Genomic DNA, 23,697 nt, shown 5'->3' with positions numbered 1-23,697 from the left:
ACGTCACCCGCGACTGGCAGGGAGGCAGCATGTGCGCAGGCGTCGTTTCGCTCTTTTGGCCCCTCCGCCCCCTCCGCGGGAAGCGGCGGGAAGCCAGTGCGCCTGCGCGAGCTCGGTCAGGCGCTCTTGTTGGTCCGCGCTGGCAGGCGGGTAGTGCGCAGGCGCGAGTTTGAGTTGCGGAAGGAGTCGCAGGAGCAGCGCGGAGGGAGATCCGCAGCCCCGCACCGCACCGCACCGCGCGACAGCCCCCGCCCGCCACAGGCTCGCAGCGCCATGCAGAGCATGATCAACACCGTCAAGGGGACCGCGCTGGGGGTGGCCGAGTTCCTCACACCTGTACTGAAGGTGAGAGTCTGTTTGCTGGGTCACCAGCGGCCTGCGGTGGGCAGTGACTGACTGACCCCCGGGTCACAGTGACAGCCACTGACTGACTGACCCCCGGTCACAGCCCCTGACTGCCCCCACAGGCCCACGACTGACTGACCCCGGTCACAGTGACAGCCACTGACTGACTGACCCCCGGCCAGTGACAGCCACTGACTGACTGACCCCCGGGTCACAGTGACAGCCACTGACTGACTGACCCCGGTCAGTGACAGCCACTGACTGACCCCGCAGTGGACTGACTGACCCCCGGCTCAGAGTGACAGCCACTGACTGACTGACCCCGCTCAATGACAGCACTGACTGACTGACCCCGGGTCACAGTGACAGCCACTGACTGACTGACCCCCCGGGCGTCACGGCCAGAGTGACAGCCACTGACTGACTGACCCCCGGCTCAGAGTGACAGCCACTGACTGACTGACCCTGACGCCCCGGGTCAGAGTGACAGCTACTGACTGACTGACCCCACTGGACGTCACAGTGACAGCCACTGACTGACTGACCCCTCGGGAGCCTCAGGAGTGACAGCCACTGACTGACTGACCGCTCAGAGTGACAGCCACTGATGGCTCAGACTGACACCCGGCTCAGGTGACAGCCACTGACTGACTGACCCTGGCTCAGAGTGACAGCCACTGACTGATGGACTGACCCCCGGCTCAGAGTGACAGCCACTGACTGATCCCGGCTCAGAGTGACAGCCACTGACTGACTGATCCCGGCTCAGAGTGACAGCCACTGACTGACCCCTGGCTCAGAGTGACAGCCACTGACTGACTGACCCCGGCTCAGAGTGACAGCCACTGACTGACCCCGGTGACAGCCTGACTGACCCTCAGATGACCCACTGACTGATTCAGAGTGACAGCCACTGACTGACCCGCTCAGAGTGACAGCCAATGACTGAGTGACCCCCGGCTCAGAGTGACAACAATAACTACAACTTGGATTGGTATAGCACCCTCCACGCCGGACGGCGTCTCAGAGCGCTTAGACAGCTACTGACTGACTGACCCCGGCTCAGAGTGACAGCTACTGACTGACCCCTGGCTCAGAGTGACAGCCACTGACTGATCCCGGCTCAGAGTGACAGCCACTGACTGACTGACCCCTCGCTCAGAGTGACAGCTACTGACTGACCCCTGGTTCAGATGACAACAATAACAACTACTTGGATTCGTATAGCACCCTCCACGCCGGACGGCGTCTCAGAGCGCTTAGACAGCTACTGACTGGCTGACCCTTGGCTCAGAGTGACAGCTACTGACTGACCCCTGGCTCAGAGTGACAGCTACTGATTGACTGACCCCTGGCTCAGAGTGACAGCTACTGACTGACTGACCCCTGGCTCAGAGTGATAGTTACTGACGGACCCCTGGCTCAGAGTGATAGTTACTGACTGACCCCTGGCTCAGAGTGACAGCCAATGAATGGCCCCTGGCTCAGAGTTGCAGCTTCTGACTGACCCCTGGTTCAGAGTGACAGCCACTGACTGACCTCTGGCTCAGAGTGACAGCCACTGACTGACTGACCCCGGCTCAGAGTTACAGCTACTGACTGACCCCTGGCTCAGGGTGACAGCTACTGACTGACTGACCCCTGGCTCAGAGTGACAGCTACTGACTGACCTTGGTTAAGAGTGACAGCCACTGACTGACCCCCGGCTCAGAGTGACAGCTACCTAACACTGCTGTCTGGGTACCTGAGCTGCAGGTGGGAGCCAAGGGGCGATGGGGAGAAGAAATATGACCTAAAGCACGATCAAAAAGGTAGGTTTTTAGATGGACTTTGAAGGGAAGGACTCTGGGAAAGCGTTTCAGTGAGTGGGGGCAGAATTACTGAAAGCTCACCTGTTGATGGTGAGGCAGATAGCGCGGGGAACAAAGTCTTATCTTTGTAATTGTATAATTGCCTAAGTCGTACGTGCACCCGAGTCCCATTCAGTTTCCTATCAAAGCAACTTTGTACAAGTTGTACAAGCAGGTCAGTGTTTACTAAGTGAAATGAGCTGCAGGGTTGGTGGGATTGTAGGAGTTCTCAGAGACAGGGTAGGGGCGAGGTTGCATCAGGATTTAAAAGTGAGTACCATGACTTTTAATTCAATCCCCTGAGGAAGGGGAGCTATTTGAACTGTGTGAGGATAGGGTGATAGGCTCATAGAGCGTTGTGTTGGCGAGGGCTTCAGAATTCTCGATCGTCTGTCTAGGAAGGAGCTGTGGAGACTGGTGAACAGGGTGTTGGTATAGTCAAGCCTGGATGCTATGAAAAAAAAGTCTTGAGACGCCTCACTCAAGAGTGAGATACCATTTTTTTGCTGATCTGTCACTCAATGTGACTGACTGACCAGGTACTCACTGACCCTTCATTCAGTATGATTGACTGATCAGGTACTAGCTGACCTCTCACTCAGTATGACTGACTGATCAGGTACTTCTGACCACTTGCTCACAGTGACTGATTGCTCAGGTACTGCTAATCCCCTCGAACAAACTGACTGACCTAACAGGTACTCAGACCCCTCATTGAATGTGAATGACTGACAACCTACTCACTGACCTTGTACAGAGTGACAGGGAACAGCTCCTCATTGACCACAGGTCACTTGCTCAGTGACTGACTGACCAGGTTGTTCACTTACTGCTTGCTCAGTGGAACACTAAAACTTGCTTAAGTCTTATCTTTAAAAATCGTATAATTGCCTAAGTCGTAAGTGCATCCGAGTCCCATTCAGTTTCCTACCAGAGCAACTTTGTACCATTCAGATTAATCAACTCTTAATGCTGCTCCCCTATCCATTACTGCCACACTTACCGGCTGCATTGAATCGCAAGAAATGACGTCCTGACCGATTGACGTATGGGCACTTACTTGGGCTGCATTGAATCATGGAAAACGAATCATAGTTATGATCTGTCGACGGATGCACAGAAGAACTTCATTTCCCGTGATTCAATGCGATTCCAATGCTTGTTGGTAAAGGCACCTGAGTCAATGGTTCAAAACTAAATTTCCTACGATTCAATGGAGCCACATGCGTACTTCCCAGCTGCAGTGACCAACAACAACAACAACCACTACAAAATTGCATTTATAGAGCGCCTTTCACGTCGGGAGGACGCCCAAGGCACTGAACAGTCAGGGGTTAAGACCTGAGCATGGGGGAGGGGTGGGATAGGGGTGAGGGAAGGCAGAGACCTGGGAGGGTGACTGAAGGCACGATCGAAGAGGAGGGTATTGAGACCTACCTTGAAGGAGGCAAGGGAGGAAGTGAAGCGAGCGGACTGTGGGATGGAGTTCCGGGGCAGAGAGGCTGAAAGCCCGGCCACCGATGGTAGGATGTGTCAGACGGAAACATGGAGCAGGTTGGAGCCGCTGAATGGAGGGAGTGGGCAGGTTGGTAGGGAGTCAGAAGGTCAGAGAGATAGGAGGGGGCAAGGCCATGGGTAGCCTTGAAAGTGAGGACGAGGATCTTGAATTCCATCCTCTGAGGAATGGGGAGCCAGTGGAGTCGGGCGAGGGTGGGAGTGATGGGGTCGTGGATCCTGGTGCGTGAGAGTACACGAGCTGCAGAGTTTGGGATGATCTTCAGCTTGTGAAGGGAAGATTTGGAAAGGTTGATGAAGAGGGAGTTTCCATAACGGAGCCTTGATGTGACGAATGCGTGGGTGAGGGTTTCAGTAGCCTGAGGGGTGAGGCAGTGGCGGAGTCTGGCAATGTTGCGGAGGTGATGGTAGGCAGTGCCGGTCATGGCACGGATATGGGGGAGAAAGGACAGTTCAGGGTCAAACAAGACAACGGGAGACGTTTACTGTGTTAGTTCCCAGGCCGAGATCCCGCTTTTCTGGGGCTCCTGTTCTTATCAGTTTAAATGGTTCCTGACGAAATACCACATGCGCACTTACCAACTGCATTGAATTATGCATGTGCTGTGCAGATTATTGATTAAATCAATTTTTATACGACTTATACAGGTTTTGCCTGGAACATGGACTTCACATAAGTCATATTAAAAGTTATGGTGCTAACTCATGTGACTCATGTGAATTTTATTGTATTAACTTTTCACCCAGGGTAATTGAATTCCTGACCAGACCTCACCCGATTCTCACTGTGGTGGGCAAGCTCCTGAGGTGGCTTCCAGTGTGACTGTGGAGGCAACAGTGTTCACCAATGACGAGCCTCACTTTTGTTTCGGTGAATCTCACATGTCAGGTGGCAGTCCTAAGCAGTCTTGGTGCTTTTCTTTTAAAAAAATCTTTTGAAATTGAGAAATTTTAAAGAAGGGTTAAAATGTGTAGTGTAAATCCATTTCTCGTATGTTTGAAAAGAATAGAGGAAAGGATGAGGGAAATGCGTTAGTGATTAAATGTCCCTGTCCCTTAAAATTGAACTTGGGTTACTTTCTTATTGACAGTACCACTTTGTTTCTATATTGACATTTTAGGAAACTGTATTACATTCATTAATTTCGAACTCTCTGTGCAGATTAATGCGGCATCTAATTATGGGGTTGATCAGTTAGGAATAGTGTTTTTTGATCATAATCTCACTGTTAGTTAAGGGTAATAATCCCTCTCAAAAAAATAATTTGGTCACTCAGTCCACGACTGTTTGTGGGACACTGCTGCGTGAAATTGGCTGCTGTGTTTTTCTCACAAAATACACATTCACTACACTTTACAATATATTCTGTGAAGGGCTTTGAGATGTCTCAATGACATGATAAGGCGGTATTTCAAATGCAAGGATTATTATTAGTTAACTGTGGATTTCTACAATCCACAGCATCAAACAGTTGTTTGTAATCAAAGCTTTATTAGCAAGAGCTGTTGAGGCACAATACGATCGCAGTATTGCAGGGAGGAATATCTTGTCTTAAGACCTTCCTGTATGCCTTCGGGCATCTTCCCACCCCCCCTTGACCTTCATCCCTTATGAATCCACCAGGGTGCAAACCCTATATATAAATGTAATTTATTGTTGAGTATTCAATATCTAGTGGGCAGAGTTTATAATCCCATCATTTTGCTCTAAAGACACAATTGCAGTCAAGTAGAACAAGGCTTCTTCTATTTTACTTTCAATTTCATTTTAGTGTTATGTAACAGCTAAGAAAGGATTTGTTAATGTTCAAGTCCATTATTTTTGAATGAGTTCTCAGCAGTTTTCTTCCCTTCCCTCATTTGAAGCCACTTGATGCTTTTTTTTTAACCCATTGTCTTGAACTCTCTTTGCTGTAACCTAATAAAGCTTAATACAAGTTTTTTTTTAAACTGCAGGAAGTGGAGAGGGGTGGGTTGTTAACATGAATATTAATACACATTGTTTTGCCCAGGAATTGACATAAGTGAATCTAAAGCCTTTTCCATTGTTTTCTGACACCAATTTTATTCATCTAAAATAAACTTGATGGAAATTATTGCTGAGGTGTATGGACCAGGAAAGCGTTTGATTCCTGGGCTGTGCTGAGTTAGTGAATCTAAGCTCAGGCAATAATGGGAGTGGTGTATTTGCATTTCTATTGCAGAGCTAAATAGAGAAAAATCAGCCTGTGTTCCCTCTCCTACCAGCTAACCAGTATCTCCATCTATAAGCGTGCTTGTGTGAACCATGGAAAAGGGAAATAAACAGGAATAAGCTGACTTGTAATGACCCACATCCATATGTTTATATAGCCCAGATGTTATGTCTAGATTCTCATAATCAAGCAAGATTCTAGAAACCTTGAACCATATCTTAGCCTTCGTGAAAGGAAGGTTAGAATAGAAAATAAATCTTTCTCTTGTTGCACAAGATATCTATACATTGCTTTTTAAAGTAAAATCCTTCCTCCTATCCTGATGTGAAGCTGCATGATAAAATATGACGACAGTAAAGAGAAACTGGAAACCGCATTGATATGGACAAATATGAATTGTGTTCCATTCACTTATCCTGTGTTTCGATATCTTCTATTTTGGCATCACTGGAAATCTTTACAAGCCTGTTCCCACAAAAAAATCACGTAGGAGAAGCCTTCAAGCTGATGTGGAGCAGCCCAACCCTGGGAATGTTCGTTGTCAGCGAGGTGTTGTTGTATTAGCAGTATTTGCTAGGTATCCTGCATTCTCACCAGGACAGTGAATTCCTGAAATTGGGTGACTGGATTGGATGCAACCCCCACTAATCTCAACAAGACTATTTCAGGACACAGGAAGCTCTTTCCTGTGACAACAATGTCACCACAGCTGCCCAGCGAGAAGGAGGTAGTTCCCAGATGTGAGATTAAAGGTAGGATTCTTTGCGAGTGGAAACAAAGCTGAGAAATATTTATTTATGAGTTTCTATGGGTGTAATTTGAACAAAGACGATTTCCTCCAGACTTCATTCCTCCTTTAATGTGTTGCAATTGTATTAAGTGCTCGACACCGTAGGATATTCTCTCACTAATTTATCTTGACTCTACAGGTTTTTATGAACAAATCTGCAGTTTGCAGAAGGACCACCGCCCTCTCGGAAATCATTTTCCTTTCCACGTATTGAATATTGGGGAATTACAGTTAGGTTTGCTTGATTTGTATACTTGTCATCTGCTCAATTCATTTTGATGGGAAATGTTAACTTCTGTATTTGACCCTTTTAGAAACCAGAATCTTAAATAAAGAGAAACTTTTGCTCAGGAGCACAATAGTTTAATATTTGATGTTAAAATATTATCAGCCAGAGTTGTCAATCAGCCTGGGGGAAGACACTGCAACCAGAGCCAGGACTGGATGAGAGAGAATGAGTTGAAATATATTGCACAAGCATCCTGGCCCTATTCGATCTAGTGATGGCATCCCTATGGCATTTTGTCCTATAGCTTAGTGGTTAGAGCATTCGCCTTGCAAGCCAGAGGACCTGGGTTCGATTCCCGGGCAGGGCGAAAGCTTAGGCAAGTTTCCTTACTTCACATGCTGCTGTTTACCTAGCAGTAAGTACAAACCCGGTTGTTAGCTGATTGGCGGATCGCGAATAATAAAAATTTGGTCACTCCATCCACGACGGTTTGTGGAACACTGCTATGCGCAATTGGTTGCCGCATTTTGCCCACAAAATATACAGTCTACTTTATAGTATATTCTGTGAAGCGCTTTGAGACATCTCGAAGGTGTGATATGGCACTATATCAAATGCAAGGATTATTATTATATGCCCACATCAGCACATAAATCCAGCCTAATAATACCAAATCTGCAGTTTTGGAGCCTTTTTATTTTGTGCTGAGATCAGAAAGGTCTGCCACTTCTACCAGTGTAGACTTCATATTACATTTTCATTATTAGATATTTTTGTATATTTCCAGCTTGCAATTTGGGGAAGTAAGAATTGGCCCTTGTGTAATATCATTCTGGCTTTAAGTGTGCCTCGTGAATTGTCCTGAAAATTGTGCACTCAGTCCTTATGTTGATGAGGAATTTCTCCGGGGCATGTGATTGGAATGTAAAACCATAGCTCAAAATTTTTAATTTCTACTAATTTACCAGGTTTTAAAAATGAATTGACTATGGTCAGTCTCTCTTTCTTAAAAGGAAACTTAATGAATATTATGCTGTGTTACTGTAAAAGTAATAAATAATAATAATCCTTGCATTTGATATAGCACCTTATCAGGTCAGGCATTGGACCCGAGCAGGGGGTTGGAATCAGGGAGGGTGGAGTGCAGAGAGGGTAGGGACAGGAGTGTGGCCGAAGGCGGCGGTTGAAGAGGAAGGTTTTGAGACGTGCCTTGAAGAAGGCAGGGAGAGAACGAGGCAAAGGAATGTGGGATGGAGTTCTAAAGGATGGGGCCAGCGAGGCTGATGGCCTGACCGCCGATGATGGGGCGGGGCAGGCGGAGAACGTGGAGCATGGCGGAGCCTGCTGAATGGCAGGAGTTGACAGGTTGATATGGTGTCTCAATAGAAACGTCTCAAAGTGCTTCACAGATTATATTGTAAAGTCCTGTAGCTCAGTGCTTAGAGCGCTTGCCTCGCAAGCAAGAGACCTGGGTTTGATTCCCAGCAGGGCGAAACCTTGGGCAAGTTTATTACACACCTGATAATAACCCCTCAAGAAAAAGACACAATAATAAAATTGGTCACTGTTTGTAAGACACCGTTGTGCGCAATTGGCTGCCATGTTTCGCCCACAAATGATAGTCAATTCACTTTATAGTATATTCTTTCTGAGACGTCTAGAAGATGCGCAAAGTGCTATATCAAATGCAAGGATTACTTATTTTATTTTAAAGTGGATTGACTATATTTTGTGGGCAGAACACAGCAGCCAATTGAAATTACTATTACAGCCAATTTAAGGCAGTTTACACCAGGTTAGCTGTTAAGACAAATGGAGTCAGTAGCAAAAGTATGAGCAGGCGAGTTGCTGGCAGCATCAGCCTTGAAAACCTAGTGGAAATCCAAATGCAAATGTATTATAAAAAATCTTTTTCCCAAACTAATACAAAGTACAGTATTAATACTAAAAATTAATACATTTATGGCAAATCTAATATTTTTACACAGAGTTAATATTGGGCAAACTTGAACAAAGGGAACATCCCCAAACATTAGCATTGCTTTGAGTATTCTTATTCTTTATTTCTATGGGGTTGCTCAAATTCAAACTAATCTTTTTGCTTATGATTTTGCAAGGTGCATTATGTTGGAAATATTGATAGCATGGACCATTTACGCAAGATGGATTTTAAAGTGGGCAGTTGTAAAGATAATATGTATTGCTGCCCCACCACATATGGAAGAGACTCTCAAGGTGTAAATTATCTTCATTTATCTCAAGAGATCTTGATAATTTTCTGGTTAAGAATGGTATTGCAGGATTATAGGGATAAGTATAAACAGATGATCAAACACTCAATGGAACACATGCTGCTAAGAGCTTTTAAATGTAACGCAGTGAGGGAGAGTGAAACTGGTTAAAATTAATAATATTGATTTTAAGGTTAGATAAATATTCCCGTTATTCACTCAAATCGATTTTTAATGAGCTAGGGGAAAACTTTGTTTCAGTGTGTTATATTAGATTCTATTTTTTTTTGTATGTGTGTCTAACACATATGGGAAACAATCCCTATGCTTAAGCATACCGAAAACCTTACCGAAAATGAACATATGCATGTCATCTTTACATGGAAATTTCCCTGTGTCTGGAATGGAGTGCACATTCTCCTTGGAGGGCTGGGCCCCATTAACCTAATTTCTGAGAGTAGTAGGCAAGATAGGAGAGAAACTTGGCTTGGGGACTTGTGTGCTGAGGTTTGACAAGCTAATTCTAATAATATATTAGATAGGAATACATGTTAAGATATATCTTGAAGTTTGACTTGGTTGCCCTATTCCTTACACTAAATTACAGTCTAATTACCCTTCTGCTACAGAATTATCCAGAAAGATGTTTTTGTATGGAAATTTTGAAATTCCGTACAGCAAATTTTAATTAGGTTTCTTTCAAATATTAAGTGTTGACGGAATATTTTTCCCAGAAAATGAAATGTTTCATTGCATTCTTGTTGCCAAAGCATTGACAAGCCGACTGATTGGTGCAGTTCTGGCAGTTGTTCTGGCATCTCTTTTCTCAAAATATACTTTGAGGCGTCTCAACAATGTGATAAGGCGCTATATCAAATATAAGTATTATTATTACTTCAGTTCATAACTTTGCTCAGGGAAAAGAGCCAAATTTATGTTCTGCACAGCTTCTGCCTTAAAGGAATTTTTTTGCTTATTTTGTGAAATGAGCATCATGTACTCTGATTCCTACAGAGAGCTATTTGTAAGGTGTTTGGCCATTGAGCTAGCCTGTTTCTAAACTTATCTGGGCCCATTTACTTCCTGGAGCAGTGGAAGTGACGCTCACTGTCGTGAGCCTACGACTGCTTGGAAAATTCTGCAAGCCTGCAGCTAGGCAACAGCACACACCTTGTGCTTTTCTTGCCAACACACACTGGGGTCCGCAAGCCTTGGCTCTTGCCAATCTGTGCCTAATACTTCCGAAATTGGGTAAGCAGGATGTGTGCCTCCAGGGAGAGAGTGCGCTTCCACTCCAACAATCTGTCTCTGGGATTTCCATGTGTAGTTGGGATGAATGGAAATCTCAGCTTGGTTTGGATACTCTTAAGCTGGTGATGGGTTTCCACATGTGTCAGACACCTGACTGCCCCAACAAAATTGTACCTGTGCTCACACATCATTCAGAGCTGCTGAACTCTTCCTGTGAAATAAAAGGGACATCAGTACGCCCCTGGCAGTACTGAACGATCTAACGTCCTTGAAGCACCAAGTTCGGCATCTGAGACTGAGGTGAACAAAATTATTTTAAAACCTTTTTTGTTTTGTGGCTTTCTTCAAGACATGTTCCATGTTTAGATTTTGGAGAGGCTGGGTGGGAGTGGAGGTTCTCTGCCAAATTTAGCTCTTCCCTCCTCTTCTCCCTCCTCTCCTTTCTACTAGGGTATGTTTTGACAGATGTCCTCAAATACAACACCCAAGTTGTTATTGTTCATGTGTGAGTATTGACAGGCTGGGGGGAATAATTTAAGGTGCACATGCCCCTCTTTGGGCCAGAATTAGAGGAAATCATAGCTCATCAGCAGGCTTTAATTTTTGTGTGCTACAGTTGTGGATATTTTAAGACACTATAAGACACTGTGAATGGTGCTGTATAAATACAAGTTGTTGTAGTATTAAAACCTGGGAAGTGGTAAGCATCACAAACAGGACTGCAGGGATCTAGAAGTGGACCTGCACCAATGAACCCTTTTCCTTCATGCATATTAATATTCAGATTGATTTTAATTCTCATAAGTTTATATTAATATAAGCCTCTATTATTTGGAATTAAACTTACCCTGCATTGGAGTAGTAGGACTAATGTGAAGACCACAAGTCACTATGTTGATGTACAACAGCAACAGCAACTTGCATTTATATAGCACTCTTCACACCGGATGGCATCTTGGAGCTTCTAGACCATATGTAGCTTCTGGTCTGGAGACTTTGAGGGAACAGTAAAGCTTCCCCATAGCATTAGCAGGGTAGCTGCTCATCCTTTTCTCTACATGTGAAGCCCAAGTTAGAGCAGTGAGACCCATTTTTTAAAAGCGATGGAATGGAGCTACACCTTAGATATATTGATTTTTAATTTCAAGCATCAGCATCTGACAGCTCATTCAGAGTATGCAGGTCAGGTTAACCCTGAAAGATCATTTGTCATCTTAGTATCCAGACTGAATTTGTAACTTAAAATCAGCTTCAGTCAAGTAATGTTATGCTTCAAACTGTAACTAACCCTTAAATAATGCGCAGGTTTTTAGCTCTTTAGCCTTTGGATGCAGGCCTTCCTCCCACTGTATAGATCATTGGTGAGACTATACTAAGAGCACTATGTACAGTTATGGTTGCTGCACTACAAAAGGATATTGGAGAAATCGAGAAGATACAGAGGCCAACCAAAATGATTGAGGGAATGAAAGGACTAGACTATGAGGAGAGACTAAGTAAATTGGGCATGTTCACGCTGGAAAAGAGAAGATGGAGAGGCGACGTGATTGCTGTCTTTAAGATTCTGAAGGGACAAGACAATATAGATCATGACAGGCTGTTTCAACTTGTCCAGAATAGTAAAACCAGAGGACACGGCCTGCGATTGAAGGGGGTTAAATTCAGAACAATCTATGCAAACACTGTTTTAGTGAGTGAATAGTCAACCTGTGGAACAAGCTCCCTGGGGAGATGGTTGAAGTAAGAAATGTTGTTTCCTTCAAACACAGATTAGATAGTTTTATTTTTGGAAATAACATGGGATATAGTACATGGGTAGTTTGGGACATATATGCATGTGACCACCAGGTAGGTGGAAGACGAACTAGATGGAGCTTGGTCTTTTATTCGTCTACCATTTCTTATGTTCTTATGTGTCTTAATTTTACAGTACTGCCCAGTGGGGTGAACCAGTGCAGTTTCAATTTCCACACTAATCGCTGTGCTGGATTATGAAGAACAGCTTGTTTGGAGCAATAGCCTTGTTATAATTAACCCGTGCTTCTCCAATCTTCTCAATACAGGAGTCGAAGTTTAAAGAGACTGGAGTAATTACTCCGGAAGAGGTGAGTGTGGAAAGTTAATTTGTTTTGACTCTGGAATCATGGAACATGTAGATGAGACATTCATCAGAACTCTTTTGAATTTGGAAAATAATAAAAATAATAATAATAATAATCCTTGCATTTGATATAGCGCTTTTCACGTCTGGAGGACGTCCCAAAGCGCTTCACAGAACACACTGTAAAGTGAATTGACTGTATATTTGTGGGCGAACGCGGCAGCCAATTGCGCACAGCAATGTCCCACAAACAGTCGTAGATTGAAAATGACCAATTTAATTATTGTTTTTTAGTTTTGGAGGGATTATTATTAGGCTCTGTGTGGAGTAAGGAAACTTGCCCAAGGTTTCGCCCTCTGCCTGGAATTGAACTCAGGTCTCTCACTTGCAAAGCGAGTGCTCTAACCACTGAGCTACAGGACTCCACTATGGACTATGTCTTCTTTTATTTATAACTTGGTTTGGCTGTTATAGAAACAACTTTACTAAGTAAAGAACAAGTTGAATTTATTGATATAAAACGCTTTATCCATCACCTTGGGACGTCCTTCTGACTTGAAAGGTTCTAGATAAATGTAATTTGTTGTTCTTGTTGCTTGCATCTGGAGAGCATGGTGACATTCGATTGCATCAGAGAGAAATTCCTTTAAGCCTGGTTTCTTTAATTAAGGAATCCTATTGGAGGTCACTGCATGTTAGACGAAAAATGCAGATGAACTGCCTCTGCATAGTGTAGCTTGGTTCCAAAAACTTTTGGAGCCAAATAATAGCTCCAAATAGTTGATAGTGATTACAAATTTGAGCGAACCTCTATCAAAACTCTTTATGCCAAATGTCCTTGGTGGATCATTTGGTTGACCACTGGATTTGGACTTGAGTTATTGGTTTGAATCCTGGAGCGTTCGTTCGTGGGTACCAAATGATGTTAATTTGCTTTCTGTATTAGTGGTACAGAGACTTTCGTACTGATTAAAAATGAGTCAACCAAATCTGGTGTTATTCCTTTTCATTTAAGTAATCGTATATTTTCATTTCAATTAGCCAAGTTCTGTACATCCAAGCTTAAAATAAATATTTCCTTGATAAGAAGGTGGAATCCTTGGTGCTGCATTTTTCTATGTCCAAATAAGTAAGTTGAATATATTCTATATGTACTCTTCAACTTAACCCTGGTTCTTCCCTGAGATGGTGCTGCATCTTACTGCATGTATATACAGGTTTACCAAAAAGCCATGATACTATTACAATGTCTAATAAATCTGAAAGAAATTATTATTTTTTTAGAATATATATTTTTTTAGATAATAGAGTAGTTATCATGACTTTTTGGTCAGCCTGTATAAAAAATATATTATTATCAATTTATTTTGTGCTAATTTCAAAGTGTGAGCTTCTTATTGATAAGGTTATTTACTGATTTTGAAACTTCCTCCCAAATATATAAATGTAAATTGTATTAATTCCATAAATAAGAATTTGGGACATTTCTTTTATACACTGACTGTTTCAATTGCTGACTCCTTGACTGCTATCTTAGTGGCTATTCTTAACCTCCATGCATATTCAGTGAACTGTTTTTCAAACAAGATATATTTACAGTAACTTCCCAATTTTGTTAGAATTGCTGAATTCAAGCTTAGATTCAATGACCAGTGAAGGGCACGGTTTAGATTAATTTACATAAGTTTTCCTTTCTTATCTGGGTGATATTTACAGTAGACATTTATCATCATTGTGGAATGATTTTTATACCAATTAATATACTTAATTTTGTGAGTTTCCTTTTATTATTTTACAGTTTGTGGCAGCGGGAGACCATCTAGTTCATCACTGCCCCACCTGGCAATGGTAAGTGAATCGGGGGTGGGGAAAAGATGTCATGTGAACTAGTGAGAATGAAAATCTACAAAAATAATGATAATCCTTGCATTCGAAACATTGTTGAGACGTCTCAAAGCATTTCACAGAAAATATTGTAAAGTGGATTGACTGAGTATGTTATGGGCAAAATATCTACAGAAAGCAACTAAATTACTATTGATGGCAACTGTTTACATATCTTATTTCATATCGCAAACAAATTATGCTTGGATGCCAGATTGTAGAATTCTAGAATACACCAATTATGAACTCCTCAGCTTGAAACAAAATAATGTATTTAATCTTGTGTTGCTGATAGATAGTTTTGATCCCCCCTACTTCGCTCTGGATCTTGCGTAAGTCTTTGTTACACCCTGATTCCTCCTCATCACTCCAACTGATCAGCACCTTAATCGTAGCAAAGATGTATTTTGCTCCTTTAATATTAATTTCCCTAAATAAAATTCCACTAACAATGTTTTTTACAACTTCAAAAATCATTAAGTGCAAAAGTGCTTTTCTGGTTCCAAGTTCTACAGTTGTGAATGTGCAGTCGTTGTGAAAACTTATTGGAAGTGATTTTTTAAAAAATATGTTTTTGTAAAAATTTCGATAGCACTAGAATGAAGTGGTAATATAATTTTACTTACTACATTAAAAATCCATTTCCTATATGAAACAAAGTTCTGTTCATAAAGGGTTGCTTAGCTCTGATGTTTTTTAATCTAACTTGGGTTTACTGGCTCTTGAGCTCTTCAGAAGGTAAATGTTAGACACAAGTAATACTTTAAAGTTTACAATGCGATTTTTGTTTGGTATAAAAAGGCAATTCATTAAACATTTTGAAGAGGAAGAGTATAAAAGGGCATAGGGAAATAATGATAATGATAATCCTTGCATTTTGTATAGTGCCTTATCACATCTTTGAGACGTCTCAAAGCGCTTCAGAGAATATATTGTAAAGTGAATAGCCTGGGCGAATGAAAATGGTGGTTCAGATAAATAATAGCTAAGAGGCTGTTCAGCCCAGCGAGTCTGTTCCATCCGCTTTAGATTATGGCAGATCTTCGTACTAATGGATGAGCTGTGGGGTGAATGGTCGTCTTGTTTCCCATGATTTCTATGATTCATTTCAATTGACAAACATAAGTTAAGTAATTTCAGAGTTAATGAACTGATAGCACCTGTTTGAACTTATTTCTTCAGGGGAACAGGGGAAGATTCCAAAGTCAAGCCTTACCTGCCCAAGGAGAAGCAGTTTTTGCTGACTAGAAATGGTATGAGAAGTATTGTACTTACTGAATCCTTTAGGTCACGTTGACACACATGCAGAATTATTAGTGCAGTCTCCTTGCTATTTGACCTTGTGCATAGTTCTGCAAAATATGTTTTTTACTGAACTATTCGGTACAGGTTTTCAGTGCCTACTTTCAGCAGCAATTCGATTTAATACTTTAAATATTTGGATGCACCCATAGTAAATTTTACTTAACAGTTTATTGGACCATCTTAGATCATTGCTTTTCGTTTTGAGTAGAAGGAGATTTATAAAACTGATTTTGCTTCTTTTCTTTCACCACAGTCCCCTGCTATAAGAGGTGCAAACAGATGGAGTACTCTGACGAATTTGAAGCAGTCATTGAAGAGGACGATGGAGATGGGGGTTGGGTGGATACATTTCACAATCCAGGTACTGGGAAAATAGATCAACATGATGAATTACGCATTGAGAATACAGCACAGACCAGATAATATGCAGTGAGTTACTTGGTATTTGCATCTGAAGGTCTATGAGGCAGTAGGATTTGTAACATATCTTGCTTAGCATTACTGAATTCCATTTGAGCTATAAATTTCTGAGTAGACATGAGTAGTAAAATGCAGGTTTATGAGAAATAAATCATTTGCCTTACATTTTCTGATCCACTGATTAAGAGGAAGCAGATTTCTTTTGTTTGTATTGAAACTAGTTTTGGATGTTAAAACATGAATATGCCTTTTTATTTGTTCTGTGCATCTCCTTTGCTGGTGATCTGCGCAGTACAAATTCAACAGAATGCACATGTTCCTATGGTTATTTGTTTTGGGGCAAAGGATGTTTAAGGTTAAAATGGGTTGGATTTCTTAACAAAAAGGAATTCCACAGGAATTCTGCTCCGGATGTAGATCCTCGTTGGACTGGATTTTTGTGGGTTGTTGTAACGTACTTGTTACTGGAAGAATTGTACAATTTGCAACTTGAATTCCTTGTTAAGAAATCCAACAAACTAAAGCCCTTAGAGAATTAGGGTCGGTTTGAAGTGATCACATTCAATGACTACATGAATTTTGATCAGAATTTAGTGTAATTAAACCTTGCCATTGGAAGATATAATAGTAATCTTTGCATTTTACATAGAGCATTATCACAATTTCGAGACGTCTCAAAGTGCTTCATAGAATATACTATAAAGTGGAGTGACTGTGTATTTTGTGGGCCAAATGCAGCAGACAATTGCACACAACAGTGTCCCACAAACAGACATGGATTGAGTGACCAGTGAAGCCCCTTACCTATCCTCATCCTCCTCATCTGAACCTCAACCCATTTTCCCTCCCTTATTCCCTCACTCACTGTCCCTCATTCCCTCCCTCACTCTCATTCATTCTCTCCCTTTCCCTCTCCCTCTCATTCATTCACTCCCACATTCTTTCCTTCCCTCATTTTCTCTCTCTCTCTCCCTCATTTTCTCTGTTTCTTTCTCCATCATTCACTCACTCGTACTCATTCTCTCTCTCTCTATTTCTTTTTACTTCATTTTGTAACCTTTAATTAGCAGGTGTTGCTGAGTTAACAGACTCGGTAAAAGAAATCACTTTAGAAAGCAAAGATAACTCAAAGTGCACAGGGAAGAACCTAGCGGGTGAGGATGAGAACCATGATGATGATGATGATGATGAAGAAGCAGCTGATATGGAAGGTAAGGTTAGAGCTACAAACGATCAGATTCACTGGTTAAAAAAAAACCTTGAAGTCTGCTCTTTAAATTTATGTGTGTTGTGTATGTGCGTGAGTTAATAATAAAATATCCTCAAGACCACGGATAGTTAATCTCCCTCTTTCATATACCAACAAAAAGTTTCTTTCAACAACAATAACAAATTACATTTGTATAGCGTCTTTCACATCAGGAGGACGTCCCAAGGTCTCATGCCAGCACACCTATTTCAAATAAACTGGCCCCACTTGCCTTTTTTGCCCAATTTTTATCAAGGTATTTATTTATTCTTAATTTAACCTTGGTGATGTGTCAACAACCCCACTTGGTCTTTTGAACTAAAACAGCAAGCTTGGTACAGGCAAGTTCAAGCCAGGGAGTATTCACCTCTATCTGCATCTGTTCCAACTCTTATGACTTGGGTGATTTTATAATCCCACACTAAATGTTAAGGGAGAAACTGCACTTCAGTTTCCAGGGACTTAGCAAAGTCATCAAGGTGATTTATGGAAGCCAGAAAGCCTCAACATGATGATCATGCCCCGTCGGCAAGGATTGTTCATTGAAATAGATAGAAAACCTACATTAAGAAATGAGGTGAGCAGGAAACTGTCTGATCTTACAAAAAGGAATCCTAATAACAGCCTTTGTACAACAATCTTACGTACGATAGTTGCTATTGACCATTTCATAGGCAATAAATTGAGCCAAATAGACTAAATTGATGGATTGTAATCCCAAAGGAGGGAATATTATGCAATGTTCATTCAAATAACCTTATTTCAAAATATCAAATGACATAACTACTAAAACTGGGATTCAGAAAAGTTTTAGAATCTTCCACTAGAGGGTGGAAAATTTGGTTTGCTTTGTTTTCTCAGCAACTAACCCCTCTCCATATATACATATGCAGGTAACAATCTGTTAATCTGTCAATAATCCTGATTAGTGTGTGCTCTTCTGACATCTTAGTAGATTTCTAAATGGCAATATGTTTTTCATTACAGCATATGAAGAGAGTGGCATGTTAGAAGATGGAGATGATGTAAGTTAAATATACAGCAAGATTCGGTAGAAAACTACATTTTTATGACTCTTTATTGGCAATTAATTTATATACCGTAGTATCAATTGACACGTTTTGTGTCAAGGTACATGAATATTATTGAAGCTTGAAATATTTATTTGGATTCGATCGACTGCAAGAGGACATTTTTTTTTAGATTTTTGTTTTCTAAATGTTTCTGTATTTAAATAAATTTAGTCGTGTTTGGCATATACTGTTCCCCAAAAGAGTGGGTTGTGTTATTCATACCTGTAAGAACGATGTCAAAGCAGAGAGGACAGTCATTATCACAGGGTGCTTGTGAGAACCAAGTGGTTGGTGAAATACAAAAGGAAACCTTTCTGTTAGGGATAGGCTTTGGATTAAAATGTAATCTAAATGGAAGAACATTGAAAGTATTATTTGACCTACTTTGAATCCAGTACCAACTTGTACAACCTAAGTTTCATTTAAAGTGATGGCTGAATGTCTTTTTTTATTTTTTGCTCACAAGGCAACTCTGGACACCAGCAAGTTAGCAGAAGATAACAAACCTAAAGCAGATGCTGCTGGAGAAGATGGGATCCTTCAGACTAGGACCTATGATCTTTACATTACTTACGACAAGTACTATCAGACTCCAAGACTTTGGTTGTTCGGCTATGATGAGGTAAGTAATTCTTTTAGTGAAAATACCGAGACTTTTTACAGTGCTACAGGTTAGTTCAGAAACTAGCTATTGTATCTTATAGGGATTTTGTAGACCATAAACACTGCATTATCATAAATAATAACTATATTTATGACAAACATTAATTGATCTGCATTTCTGGTGCAACTATCTATTAGGATTAATGTATTTAAAACTATTTGAAATGTGTTTGATCAAATTTGTTACATTGAGATCTTCTCTATTCAGCAAAGACAACCTTTGACAGTTGAAGAGATGTATGAAGACATTAGCCAGGACCATGTCAAGAAACAGTGACAATTGAAAATCATCCTCACTTGCCTCCACCATCAATGTGCTCAGTTCATCCGTGCAGGTAAACCTTTATTTGCAAACAATTGGGAGATTAAATTGGGACAAAAGAGAGTTTTATTCATGTGCGTGAAAGCAATCTTTAAATGCTCATTATGTGAACGACCAACTCATGTTTGAGGCACAGATTGAGGAATTCCCTGAAGGTTTTAAGAAGCATCATCAATAGATTGCGGAGTCCTGTAACGTATTGGTTAGAGCACTCACCTCACAAGCGAGAAGACCTGGGTTCGATTCACGGCAGGACAAAATGTTGGGCAAGTTTCCTTACTCCACACGCCCAGGGGAAATAATCCCTCCAAAAAATAATTAATAACTTAATCACTCTATCCACAACAGTTTGTGGGACACTGCTGTGCCCAATTGGCTGCTATGTTTTGCCCACAAAATTACAGTCAGTTCACTTTACAGTGTATTCTGTGAAGCGCTATGAGACGTCTCGAAGACGTGATAAGGCACTATGGCAAATGCAAGGATTATTGTTATTGTAGCCACAAATTCTTGAACTGTGTGAAACAAAAAATAGCAACATATGAAAAACAGAATCCCAGGTGTAAAGTTAATATTTCTAACACAGAACTGGACTTGATCATTGGACTGGTTGGGGATTACTCAGTTTCCAAACTGGAACCAATCCATGATACCATGTCTGTGTTATTCAGATCAGCTATTCTTACTCTTTCAACTTTCTCTCTCCACAATTGCTTGTAACATGCTATGTTGGTTTTGTGCAGATTTGCACTCATTCCTTATCTACAATTTGCGACCATGAAACCGGAAGTGACTATTTGTCCTTTGTAAACAGAAGTACATTTTGTAAGCAGCAGGTGATCAGTGGAACGCCTTTTGATTTGTGTTCGGTGGAGCTGATGCAAAGCCTTTTCTTGATAACCTCTCTGACATTTGGGATGATAATCAGAGTGTCCTTACCAATGTCACTTTGAAACACACCTGAGTACATATTGTGAAGGTACAAACCATGCATACTACAAACATTGAGTAACTCTGATAATAGCTAGAACAATCCATGACATGAGAACTGCTGTGTACTGGCAGTACAGTATATTCTGTGAAGCGTTTTGAGACATCTCAATGATGATAAGGCACTATATTAAATGCAAGGATTATTATTATGTTATCCCTTACAATTGGGGAACTACTGTTAACAAAGGCACAAACTTTTCTGTCCAGTTCTTATTTATTAATTTATTTGATTTGTAATTCAGTTCTATGCAATTTTAATGTCTTTGGTTTTATTTTGAGTGTGACTTTTCTTCGATTTGCTACACACTTGTACTTGTATATCTGGTACATGTGATTGAGTGAAAGCATTTAACCTACCTTTGCTCCCTCTTCATTTTCATTCATTTGTAAATGAATTTTCACTTGTAGTTGCAGCAAATTTGAAATTTTAACTAATTTGTTACAGACATGCAGAGGTAATGAAGAAAATCATCGAAACAGTTGCAGAAGGCGGAGGTGAACTGGGTGTACATATGTATCCTTTTAGGAATTTGAAATGATTACACTTTTGCCATTTTGTGGTAAAATTTATATGAATCGTCTATACTAATTTCGTTTTTTCGTTTGGATGATGTGGAGTTAAACCATTGAACTTTTATGTAGCATTTCAGAACGTGTTGAATTTGGCAAATTATTGAATTCAATCTTAACGTTGATGCCGGTGTTCTATAATTTTGTTAAAAGAACATGCAGAAAGCTGACTTCAAAATTATAACTACTTGGAAATCACAAAATTCTGGATGCTCTGGAAATGCATCCAGAAATGCCAAAGAAAAAAGAATAAATCTTGACGCAGTTGGAATTTCTACACCATTATTTATATATGCCTTGGGACGTCCTCCTAATGTGAATGGCGCGTTACAAATGTAATTTTGTTGTTGTATATACCAGTTACTATGAGAGACTACTTGTTAATACCCAGACAAAATGAAAGGGAAGAAATTGAAGGCTGAATTTAAATAGAATTTTTATTTATTCTACTTTATTGGTCCATAGGACCTCACAGTCTGTGCACATTTCTTGAGAAATCTGTCAAAGTGTTGCAAACTAGAACCCATTCGATAGTCTCTATAAACTGTCTGAAAGCAGCAATAGTGCAGAATAATTCCCACCACCTGACCCATTACAATATACATTGAGATTGCTGCTCACAACTTCCCCATCCTCAGAAAGATAAAAGTGAGAGAAACCTTACCAAATGTCTGTTTACATTTAGCAATTTATAGGAATAAATATGTTTCCCCTATTCTTCTGTCTTTGCCTTCTTTCCTGCACAGCAACTGAAAAATGAATTAAAGTTACCACAAATAAGGGAGTCCTGTAGCTCAGTGGTTAGAGCACTCGCTTTGCAAGTGAGAGACCTGAGTTCAATTCCAGGCAGGGGCGAAACCTTGGGCAAGTTTCCTTACTCCACACGTCTAATAATAATCCCTCCAAAACCCAAAACAATAATAAATTGGTCATTTTCAATCTACAACTGTTTGTGGGACATTGCTGTGCGCAATTGCCTGCTGCGTTCGCCCACAAATATACAGTCAATTCACTTTACAGTGTGTTCTGTGAAGCGCTTTGGGACGTCCTCCCGACGTGAAAGCGCTATATCAAATGCAAGGATTATTATTTATTATGTGGTGTTTGCAGTGCTCTTTCAGTCAATAAGGATTTCCAGATGCTATTGTGAGCTAATTAAGACCCAAGAAAATAGACTTGTGCTTTAATATTTATTTTGATCTGGTGAAACGGAAACTATTCGTAAATAAGTCATTCATTCCAGTTGTTCTTCGTGGTTTGGTTTCCTTAACCCATTTTTTTTCAGGTACCTTCTTATTTTTTTGAAGTTTGTTCAAGCAGTCATTCCAACAATTGAGTATGATTACACGAGACACTTCACCATGTAACTCGATGTTTACACAATCAAAATGTTCTCAGAAAGCATTCTGGGTTGATTAAATGCTGCTGCCTTTTTTAATGTTGTCACTCAATCTACCAGACTGCTGTTTACCCAGGTTAGGATTCTCTTTTGCAGATATTCTGTAATGAGATTGGAGAGAATTAAAATCTTTGTTTATGTCCCCAAAGGAAGAGAAATCACCCGCCACAATGGTTTGTTTTATTATTCATTTCATAAACTTTATATTTTGGGCTTGTTTCCTGTTCGGCTTTTGATTAAACAAATTAAATCCTTGTTAACTGCTTTTGGAAAATGCTGTTCCCCATCATACTGTGTATTGAATGTTCTCTTCTGTTAAATCTGTTTATATTTGCAAAATATAAATAAACTGTAGAAAGCCCATATGACGTTCATCTTTTGATTTTCATGCAAATGACAACAGTGCCTCACTTGAAAACATTGGGGCAGATGATGTGCATCAACAACAACAACTTGCATTTATATAACACACTTCATGCGCTGGGGGGCGGGGTGGGGGGGTTGTCCCAGAGCACTTCACAGTAATGAGCCAGGGGGAGAGAGAGTGCTAAGTGACCATAAGCACGATCAAAAACGAAAGTCCTTAGGTGGGATTTGAAGTTGGGGAGAGTGGAAGCAAAGCAGAGGAATTGAGGGAGAGAGTTCCAGAGTTTTGAGACGTAGTGGCTGAAGGCACAGCCACCGATGATGGAATGGAGGGCACGAGAGACATCCAAGCAGGTGGTAGAGTGGGGTGTAAGCAGGTCGGATAGGTACGGAGGTGCAAGGGCATGAAGAGATTCAAAAACGAGTGAAAATCTCGAAATCGATCCGTACAGTGATTGGGAGCCAGTGGAGCCTGGCAAGAACTGGTGTGATGGGGAATCGTCTTTTCAGGAGTAATCTAGAAAATAAGAACTGGTCTTGGTATGTAGGAAGGTGGTTCACTACAGTCAATACAGAACATTGGAATACAGTCCATACAGACTATGGACTGCAAAACATTTACCAGACATGACTTCAGTGTGCAAGTTCTGAAGAGAATATTGATATCCTCTATTAATAGAATATGCCAATTACTTGCTTATGTTTTTCAATTTTTTTTAATACAGGCTTTTTTTTGTTAGCACATGCAGAAACCCATCACCATGCTTAAGGGTATCCAAACCAAGCTGAGATTTCCATGCATCACAACTACCCATGAAAATCCCAGAGATAGATTGTTGGAATGAAATGTGCAGTCAGTCTCTCCCTGGAGGGAGAATTCCTACTTACCTAATAATTGCATTGTTGGATGTTGCATTTAACAAGATGGTGATCAAGAACTTAATTC

At 41.0% G+C, this 23,697-nt stretch overlaps 1 protein-coding gene across 1 annotated transcript; it reads left to right on the top strand.

The window, feature by feature from the left end:
* The first annotated feature begins 157 nt into the window (after positions 1-157).
* Positions 158-22,748, top strand: atg3 (autophagy related 3). Its single transcript, XM_007901737.2, is given in 12 exon segments — positions 158-345; positions 12,470-12,511; positions 14,306-14,355; positions 15,574-15,644; positions 15,950-16,057; positions 17,187-17,327; positions 18,353-18,390; positions 18,905-19,060; positions 19,310-19,367; positions 19,370-19,436; positions 20,862-20,930; positions 22,272-22,748. Coding segments are annotated over 12 exon segments (954 nt in total). The 5' UTR covers positions 158-273; the 3' UTR covers positions 22,354-22,748.
* Positions 22,749-23,697: the final 949 nt, after the last annotated feature.

Source organism: Callorhinchus milii, unplaced genomic scaffold, assembly GCF_018977255.1.
Source record: "Callorhinchus milii isolate IMCB2004 unplaced genomic scaffold, IMCB_Cmil_1.0 Scaffold46, whole genome shotgun sequence".
Taxonomy (NCBI): domain Eukaryota; kingdom Metazoa; phylum Chordata; class Chondrichthyes; order Chimaeriformes; family Callorhinchidae; genus Callorhinchus; species Callorhinchus milii.
Note: the sequence above shows the minus strand (reverse complement) of the source record. Positions and strands in the feature narration are given on the sequence as shown.